We start from the raw sequence: 10,524 nt of genomic DNA on the forward strand, positions 1-10,524 counted from the left end.
ATATCTTATAGCTAGCTGATTAGGACCTATTATACTTGGTTTAATGGATTATAGATTAACTCATATTCCAACTGTAGTAGCCTCAAACACTAGATTTACTGGGCAAAACTGTAATTCAGAGAAAGGATATAATAATAACACGAAAAAAATTATGATGAGACCCACATGCCATCTCCCGATTCATTTACCTTTTTCTTTTGAGCAAAACCCCGGTTTAGAACGTGTTTGGTTGATGTCCATGGCATCGTACGCCTGGCCGGGCCTGGACCATGCCTGAGATACGTGGCAGACGCTGTCGTGGCGGGCGAACGTGCCACGCGAAGCGACCAGGCCTAGCCGCCTAGCCTAGGGACGGTCTCCAAAATTTGCCGCCTTTTCCCTCCCAAACCCCGAAACCAGAATCCCCATTTTCCCTCTCCCCCTTCCAAATCTTCCCCGGCAAGGCGCCGCCCCTCCAACACACCCACCACCGCAAACTGCCGCAGCAATCCCCCTCCCAACCCTAGAGGCAGCCCCTCCTCCGATCCAGACCCCCCCCCCCCCCCCCCCCCCCCCGGCACGGCCCTGACCGGCCGCCATGGCTTCCCCCGGCGGCGACGACGACTTCGACGACCACGACCTCTTCGCCGGCGTCCGCTTCTTCCTCGTCGGCTTCGACAGCGTATCCGAGTCCCAGGTGCGCGCCCCGTCCCCCCTGACCCTCCGTGGCTCCGTCTCCCATTTCGCCCCGCGAACCCGGCCCTGCTCTGGTGGATACTGACCTCCGTTGCCGCCTTTCCTGCAGTACCGGTCGGAGATGGTGCGGCGCGGCGGCGCCGACGCCGGGCGGCTCGGCGGCGGGTGCACCCACGTCGTCGCCTGCGGCCGCGTCTACGTGAGTCTCGCATATCACGGCTCCCCCGCTTCTTGTTTCTTCGCCGTGGCTTTCTTGGGGATCTGGGACCGATTTGGGCTCTGCGTGTGCAGGACGACCCCGTGTGCGTGGCGGCGCGAGCGCAAGGGAACAAGGTCGTCAGCGAGCTCTGGGTGGACGATAGCCTCGACCGGGGTTTTCTCGCCGACGCCGACAGGGTCCGTTTCCCTGCTAGTAATATATGTGGCACACCTCTGTCACTGGTTCAGTTTCCTGATGGAGCAGGATTTTTGCCACACCTCTGTCACTGGTTCAGTTTCCTGATGGAGCAGGATTTTTTTTCTTTTCTTTGCCAGGTTATTTACTGGCCAACGAAAGATTTGAACGGAATACCAGGCAGCGACTCGCTGCAGATTTGTCTGACGGGGTACCAAAGGAATGACCGTGAAGATATAATGGTAACGGCTTGCGGCTTGTATCCTCGTATTTCCCTAGTCAAAAACTCTGAAACATGAGTTATGTCAACCTTTAGTTGATTCCCTTTAAACATAACACATCAAGGTGGAGTTTTTGTCACATCGTGCTGTTCCCTTTTTGACTCATAATCCCATTCTAGAGCTTCCTTTCGAATTCATAGCATCTTGTCCGATGATCTGTAAGGTATTTTCACCATTGCAGTACCAATTTAAGTGGAAGTGCATGTAACGTTGAGCGCACATGCTTCAGAATTGAATTTTGTTTTTGTTGGGTCAGCTCAACCCAAAAGAACTGCGTCACACTCATGGTTAACTATAGAATACACTAGCCTCACGTTTCTGATCTCTTTGTAGTATTCAAGGAGTTGAGTGACTGCTTTCAGATGGTGAAATGTTAACTACTTTAGCCGTCCCATAATATAAGAGCGGTTTTGACACTACACTAGTGTAAAAAATGCTCTTATATTATGGGACGGAGGGATGGGACGGACGGACGGTTTTGACACTACGGAGTACTATTTAGTTCATTTGACCATAACATATAACCCAATTGCTTTTCTTTTTTTCTATAGCAAATAGTTCCTATTTGGTTTGTACCCATCACATGGATGTCATATATGTAGTCTTAAGGATAATTTTGTTTACCTGTCCTTATGCTGATGCCACAGTACCTTGTTTTTGTGGAATTTGTTGGCAGATTCTTGATATGTAGTCGAGTTCATGGATTTCGTGGTTCACCAGTTATATATCTTGACTTATAATGTTCCTCTTTTCATTCTAAATGCAGAAAATGGTCTCTTTGATGGGCGCACAATTCTCCAAGCCTTTGTTAGGACATGTAGTCACTCATCTTGTGTGCTATAAATTTGAAGGTTTGTTACTTTTAGCAGCCAGTCAGTGCCATAAATATGTATATACAAGTCATTTTTGTTTTGTTGCTTTTCCCTCCACGCACTTTCATTGCTGTTGTTTTTCAGTGGTGACCATACATTTGTGAGAGCTGACATGAAAACTTTATTTCTTACTGTTATTTGTGGCTCTTTGTTTTGGGTATGATGCTTATAATTTTGTTGCTAGAACTAACTCTATGGACCAGTAAGAATCTTATACCCAAAATTGGTATCTTGGTGTCACATATATTCCTCAAGTTCGTCATCAGATTAGGATTTTGGGTGAACTAGTTGGAGTATAAACCTCAATATGATATCTTGAGTTCAAGACTTAGCTAGCCAATTTAATAAAAATAATACCAGTCACTCTGGTTCATGTTTTAGGCCAGAGGGAGCCGAGGCAAGTGGAAATGTTGAGTAGGAATTGCTGATGTCATTTGGTGGTTGAACACTACTTGAACGCATAGATGGCATCACACTGTCAGTATTTGCTTTTCTTGTCTTTATGTGAGCCATATAAAAGTAATCTCATGATCATAGACAACCTTTGATATGTGTGGTGTACAAAATATGATGCCTGCATGCTCCTGATCTTTCCTTTTCCAGTTTGGTTTCTTCCTTTTCTGTTTTTGGTCCTTGTAGTTTGAACTGCTGGTTTGTGATACTAGAAATCGGAGAGGAAGATCTTTATATAGTGTTTTATGATGAGCATACGAAGTTGTGAGATTCGGTAAAAAGTGTGCAGCGAATCTTGGGAAGAAAAGTTACTCTTTATATTGTTTAGAAAGCCTCTGATGAAACATAGGCTTCTCAGTAACTTAAAATAAATCGCAACATGGGTATCGAATGTCTGTTTCGGATCATTTCTTTGTGCATGAATATATCATGACGCGAGAAATTGTTATATGCTCCTTGAATGTGACATCTTGGTTTTGTCAAATGAACCAGGTGAGAAGTATGAGCTTGCCAAAAGGCTGGGAATCAAGCTTGCTAATCACCGGTGGTTGGAAGATTGGTACTGCACATCAGCTTTTCTTTATAATAATCTTAACTATAAAGCTCACATGTTAAATATCGTTATATTATTGATCTTTTTCCTTTGCAGCTTAAAGTCATGGGAAATTCTTCCGGTAGATGATTATAACAAGAGGCAAGTAAAAGTACAGTTGCATACTTCTTTTGTTGTATCCATGTTCTGATTTAATCTTCTCACTATAATGCTTGCTAGGGAAATTAATTCTGTCTATTTATTTATTCAGTAGTTGGGAACTAGAGATAATGGAGGTGCAAGCCAAGGATTCAGAAGATGAAGTAGAAGATGATCGAAAGCCATTCAACAACAGATCTGGAGTTAAGCACACTCTCAACCCAAAAAACAGCGTAGGAACTTCTCACAACCCTGAGGTTGATGTACCTATTATTCCCAATGATAATCAAAGTATGGCTGTGGATAGACATCTGAACACTCCAGGTCAGATCAGAAAGGAAGAGAATGTCGTCAACAAGACACCTGATATCACAGCTCAAGGCACTCCTAACATTAGTAGGTTGGCAAGTTCTGCTAACGCTGATAGTGGTGCTCCCGTTCAAACTCCTCCTGTTATCAGTGGCAATAGAGAGGAAGTTGCAGTAAGAAATTTGAACAATCCAAATCAGGTCCAGCCAGCGGAATACAAATATGTTGGTACAGACATTGCAAGTGGTACATTGGGCACCCCAAGCTCAAGCAGGATGACAGTTTCTGCTAACCATCATTCCCATTCCCCAGATGAGACCCTCAAGGTACCAAAGAACATAGCAACTCCTATAGCAATCAATGCAGGTGCCCACAGTGCTAGCATGGAGGTTGATGGATCAGTGGTTAACAATGGCAATGCAGAAGTTTCTGAATCAGGGATTGAAAAAACGATTCCTTGCCAGTATGCTGGTGTAACCTCTAAAAAGGGCTCCAGTAGTGCAAGTACAACAGAAAAACAAACAACATCACCGAAGAAGGTTCCACTTAGCAGAGTGGCGAGTGCCCTTGCTAAGAAGCAACAGGGTGTTTCCACCAAGGTAAATGATGCACATGTAGGATCCAATTTGGAGTTGAGTAAGGTGACTTCTCAGGAAAATATTGAGACCCATTCCTCAGATGAGACCCTGATGGTACAAACGAACATAGCAACTCCTAGGGCAAAGAACCCAGGTGCCAAGAGGCCCCACAGTGCTAACATGGAGGTTGATGGATCAGTGGTTGACAATGGCAAGGCAGTAGTTTCTGAATCAGAGACTGACAAAACGATTCCTCACCAGCATGCTGGCGCAACCTCTGAAAAGGGCACCAGTAGTGCAAGTGCAACAGAAAGAAAAGCAAAGTCCCCAAAGAAGGCTCCAGTTGGTGGAATGAGAAGAAGTGCTCTTGCGAAGAGGCAACAGGGTGTTCACACTAAGACAAATGATGCGCAGGTAGGATCTGATTTGGAATTGGGTAAGGTGACTTCTCAGGAAAATATCGAGATCCATTCCTCAAGTGAGGCTCTCATGGTACCACAGAACATAGCAACTCCTAAAGCAAGGAATGCAGGTGCCAAGAGGCCCCGTGGTGCTAGCATGGAGGTTGATGTATCAGTGGTTGGCAATGGTAAGGCAGCAGGTTCTGAATCAGAGACTGGCAAAATGATTCCTTGCCCGCATGCTGGTGCAACCTCTGAAAAGGACACCAGTAGTGCAAGTGCAACAGAAAGAAAGACAACACCTCCAAAGAAGGTTCCAGTTGGTGGAGCGAGAAGTGGCCTTGCGAAGAGACAGCAGAGTGTTCGCACCGAGTTAAATGATGCACATGTAGAATCTGATTTGGAGTTGAGTAAGGTGATTCCTCAGGAAAATATCGAGACAGACCCTAAGAGGTTCTGTGGCGGTGCAAATGATGATGAACATGGAAGAAAGTCACCCAAGAAGTTGCCTAATACAAGAGTGAAAAATACAGTTGTTAAGAAGTCTCGAAAATCTGACACCAGCACGACCATTGAATCACCAGTTGATAAAGCTGAAACAGTCCCTGCAGAGTCACTGTTTGATGACTTGTTTCCTTCAGAAAATGTTAAAGATGACCCCAAAAAGCTTTCAAGCAGTGCTAGTGTGGATGGTTGTGCCACAGTTTCCCCTGAGAACATATTGAGAACTAGAGTTAGGAAAGTGGTTGCCAAGAGGAAATTAAAAAATGTGGAAGACAAGTCAGGCAGCAAGCATTGCAAAATTGGTAGTAGCATTGTATCTGCAGCTAAAGCACTCTCATCAGAGAGAATAGAGAGTGCATGCAATATCGAGAAAGCAACTGCCGATCAAGACTCCCTGAAGGGCAATAATGATGGTGTGAGAGATGTATCTGTATTGTCTTGCAAAGATACTGTCACTGTAGACAAGTCAGAAGGAATGCACAATTCCAAGTTGAGAAGTAATGGAAGAAATAAAGCTCCTGCTTCAGAGCATGATAATGATAACCAACAAGACCATGGTGATCTTAGCTCTAAAACCAGTTGTGGAAATGGTGGTTTGAATTCCAAATTTGCTTTGAAATCAAAGAAGAACAAAACAGATATGCTTGACAAGCATGGAGAGATTGACAAGTCAGAAGGAATGCACACCTCTAAGTTGAGATGCAGTAAAAGGAATCAAACTCCTGCTTCTGACCAGGACAACGATAACGGACAAGACCATGGTAGCAAAGATACTGTCACTGTAGACAAGTCAGAAGGAACTCGCAATTCTAAATTGAGATCTAGTGCAAGAAATAAAGCTCCTGCTTCAGAACATGACAATGAGAACCAGCAAGACCATGGTGGCAAAGATACTGTCACTGTAGACAAGTCAGAAGGAATGCACAATTCTAAGTTGAGAAGTAGGGGCAGAAATAAAGCTCCTGCTTCAGACCATGGCACTGAGAACCGACAAGTCCATGGTAGTAAAGATACTGTCACCGTAGACAAGTCAGAAGGAACACACAATTCTAAGCTGAGATCTAGTGCAAGAAATAGAACTCCTTCAGACCATGACAATGAGAACCGACAAAACCATGATCTGAATTCCAAATTTGCCTTGGAATCCAATTGTGGAAATGGTGATCTCAATTCCAAATTTGCTTTGGAATCAACGAAGAACAACACAGATGTTGTTGACAAGCATGGAGGGACAGAAGGAAATGGAGCTGGAACCTTGATCACATTGGACCCTGCATGCTTTATTTTAAGTGGACATCGTCATCAGAGAAAAGATTATCGGTCAATACTTAGACGCCTGAAGGGACGAGTTTGCAGGGATTCACATCATTGGTCATATCAAGCAACACATTTTATTGCCCCTAACCCCCTAAGGAGAACTGAGAAGTTCTTTGCAGCAGCTGCTGCAGGCAGGTAGAAACTGAAACTGTGATCTAAGATCTCTAGTAATTTAAATTTTGCAGTAGAGTTAATAGTTTCTTATTGACTTATCTTATAGTCCTTCATCAATGAGACCAGAAAGAAAATAATTTGCTGCTTAATTAGAGAAATCGACATGTTTGCTGCATATGCACGTGACTTGCATTTTGTCTTACCTACTTACTATCTTGCTAAAATCTGCCATGTCACAAATCTGAATGTTAGCTCTTTTTCTCCTGAAATAGGTGGATCCTCAAGAGTGATTACTTGACCTCTTGCAATGAGGCTAGCAAGTTATTGGCTGAAGAGCCGTTTGAATGGTCTGGTACGGGCCTCAATGAGGGTGAAACGATTAGCTTTGAAGCTCCCAGGAAATGGCGTGTTCTAAGGCAGCAGATGGGTCATGGTGCCTTCTACGGAATGCAGATAGTCATCTACGGACAACTCATTGCTCCATCACTGGTGAGTCTTGCTTGTCAATCAACTTACTTGCCAAAATGATCAGTGATAAAGTATTTCTGACAAAGCAATGCATGCATTGTGAGCTTATCTAGCACCTGCATATTTGGAGGTTCCATGGTTCTTTATCCTCCAGTTCATCTTAAAAACTTCCTGTTCTTCCCTACCAGGATACGGTGAAGCGCGCGGTGCGTGCAGGCGACGGCAACATCCTAGCAACCGCACCGCCATACACCAAGTTCCTGAACTCCGGCGTCGACTTTGCCGTGATCTCAGCGGGCATGCCCAGCGCGGACGCATGGGTCCAAGAGTTCATCCGTCACGACATCCCATGCATCAGCGCCGACTATCTGGTCGAGTACGTCTGCAAGCCTGGCTACCCCCTGGACACGCATGTCCTCTTCAAGACGAACCGTCTGGCCAACAAGTCCCTGGACAAGCTGCTGAAGAGTCAGCAGGAGGTGGCCATGGATAACCTGGAAGAAGCATCTGAGGACGACGGTGACGATGACCTGAGCTGTGCAGCCTGCGGGAGCACGGACCGGGCAGAGGTGATGCTGATCTGCGGCAGTGAGGACGGCACGGTCGGCTGCGGGGTCGGCACGCACATCGACTGCTGCGACCCGCCCCTGGACTGCGTCCCGGACGACGACTGGCTGTGCCCCAAGTGCGAGGCGCCCAAGGCCAAGAAGAAACCCCCGAGGGGCGCGGCGAGCAAGTCTAGAGGGTCATCCAAGCAGCGGAGGTGATTCTGGTTCTCTCGTCTTGTGTAGTACGCTCCCTGCTTTATCGAACAGACAGAATAAATAGTGTAACAGTTAGCACCAGTGTAATATAAAGCTTTGACATCGACAGAAATGCCGCCTCAGCATTTCTCTTGTAATAGTTGGTCTTTTCCATCCACTTGGCTTTTATCAGTGTGCAGTGATAGTGATTATGATTTGCTGTAAAACCTTCCGAACCGAGGAGTGTCTTCTGCAACATCCATTTCATTTGTTTTTTTTGGTGTATGCGACTAACATTCAATTTCCCTCTGTTCACAAATATAAGATGTTCTGGATATTTCAATATGGACTGTATACATACTGAAATGGGTGAAATAAACACACTAAAGCATGTCTATAATGGTTGATGGTATAATAGCAATATCGAGGGACATCTACATGGAACATTATGAGCGGGTGATGTCCTTCTCTCATGACTCATGATCCATGAATGCACACAGAGGTTTCAGAGTGGAAGTTGCGGTCCTACTCCTACCTTGCTTCACAATCGGAGAAACATACTTTGCTATCTTCCGAACGAAGGTCCGTTTTTAATTCTAACAGCTCTATTTCCCGACTCTTATATTTCTGCGCCTGGTGATACAAAGGAACGGATGATGGCCATTTAAGGGAGAGTGAGACTGGCAAGGATGTCACCCAAACTGAGAAAGTTGACACTCCCTCCGATTTATAATAAGTGTCGTGGTTTTAGTTCAAATTTGAAGCCATGGTCATATTTGAACAAGAGTATGCAGTATCGGGCCTTGTCGTTGTTTGCGGCGTCATTGCCATGGTGCCGCCGGCGGAGCTTCGACAAGGCTGAAAGGGCCATGGCCCGCCCTAGGTTGGAGCAATTCTTTTTACATGAAGTCCAACCCACAATAATGCATGGAAAAGGCTATCGCTCAACCGGCGGATCTAGCGCGGGCGTCCGCCGCCTTCTTTGATCAACACGTGGCCTACCTTCGACGAGCTCGCAGCGAACGATGGTGGTGTTTTTGTTTTGCAACATCTACTCTGTTGTAAGAAATATTTCTGCAACATCAGTTATGTTACATAAGTTTCTTTCATAACACCATATAGAGGTGAAGACAAAGAAAAAAAATTCTGCAACATCATCTCAGTTGCAAAGCTTTTCTGCAACAATACCTTTGTTGCAAAAAAAAGTGAAGATGGAAAAAAAATTGCAACACAACCTATGTTGTAAAAAATAAATCCCGCAACAGGATCGATGCTGGAAAAAAAAATCAGCAACACAATTTTTGTTACAAGAGTTTCCGCAACAAGACCATTGTTGCAAAGAAGAGAAAGACATCCAGCCACTCGATTTTGTCTTAACTACCGACTCGCGAGGCGGCGGATCTTTTAAAAAGATCCGCAGACCGACACGTAAAAGCCCCCATAATGCATTGATTTTTTTAATTTGATAGCACTTTTTGTACTATCCGGCCCATCCAACGTTTAGCTCTGCCACTGCATGGTGCTGCCAAGGCCTATGTTGAAGATGGATGATACCCTGTTTATCTTCTCTGACTCCATTGTTGTGAGTAGTAGCAGAGCGGGTAGGGTCACTCACATAGCCTATATATAATAGGAAAAATATAATTAAAATATAATAAGTTGAGAACTATACAAACAAATAAATCCATGAACCAGATCCACGGTTGGATAATCTCGTGGCCATTATGATGGATCCACTACTGGTTGAGAAGTACTGCATCAGATCTTACCAATACGTGACAACCCACATTGACGATGATTCTATTACATGTAACACGCCATTTGTGAGGTCCACAAAGTTGATGTCCTGCGATGATGCCTCCTCAAAGCTTTGGGCTGATGGATTTGCATCATTCCCCTCAAGCGTCGGTGGCTTTTGAGTGGCGTTCGATGACAAGCACATGGACTTTGAAGGGTTTCAATATAACTTTTTGTAGGGGCGATTTTAAGTCTTACGCCACAATAATAGTCTATTTTAAAACTTTGCAATAACAAATTTTATTTTTTTCTTACACAAGGCATAGCCTAGTGGTGGAAAGGGGCTGATGCCTTCCCACCCACCCAAGTTCAAGGTATGGTACTTGTAATCTGGGTTGTTGCATCAATTATACTGTAGGGGCTTCCCTTACGATCTTTCTATCAATAAATAAATAAATAACAAAGTCAAATTTCTAGTGATATATGGCGCATTTGGTGAATTGGAGAAGGATGCAGGAACATGCATGGTTGTCCGGACTCAGTTGCGGATCTTGTTCTTGCGTCTTGTAAATACATGCCAAGATGTGACGACCCCCTTGAAGCTGAACTCATGATGGTGAAGGAAGGTGTGCTCTATGCACGCAAGTATGTTGTAGGTCCGTTTATCCTCCACACAGACCGTTCCAATGTGATAAAATTGTTGAAGGATACAAAGCCAGATAGGTCTTGGCTACGTCATCTCGTACAAGAGTTGAAATACTCGGTCTTTGAAGAGTGGAAGATGATTCTCATGAAGGTTGATAGAAGTCAAAATAAGGTTGCAGATTTCCTGGCTAAATTTTCACGCTCGGAGCATATAACCGTGGTTACAGGATGCCCCGAGAATCTCCTAAGCCTTTTGGCTATGGACTGTAAACCTATTCGTTTATTAACAAAACTGCCAGTGTTTGATAGAAAATGTTTGACTCCTGATGATCCTTGCTGACA

At 44.6% G+C, this 10,524-nt stretch overlaps 1 protein-coding gene across 1 annotated transcript; it reads left to right on the top strand.

Annotated features, from left to right (window-relative positions):
* The first annotated feature begins 396 nt into the window (after positions 1-396).
* Positions 397-8,075, top strand: LOC147964016 (BRCT domain-containing protein At4g02110-like). Its single transcript, XM_087526642.1, has 10 exons — positions 397-676; positions 785-874; positions 967-1,071; positions 1,210-1,311; positions 2,117-2,201; positions 3,168-3,234; positions 3,325-3,369; positions 3,479-6,610; positions 6,862-7,078; positions 7,246-8,075. Exons 1-10 carry the CDS (start codon positions 578-580, stop codon positions 7,822-7,824), a joined length of 4,521 nt encoding a protein of 1,506 aa, XP_087382768.1. The 5' UTR covers positions 397-577; the 3' UTR covers positions 7,825-8,075.
* Positions 8,076-10,524: the final 2,449 nt, after the last annotated feature.

Source organism: Triticum urartu, chromosome 6A (assembly GCF_056163025.1).
Source record: "Triticum urartu cultivar PI428250 chromosome 6A, HENAU_Tu73, whole genome shotgun sequence".
Classification (NCBI taxonomy): Eukaryota; Viridiplantae; Streptophyta; class Magnoliopsida; order Poales; family Poaceae; genus Triticum; species Triticum urartu.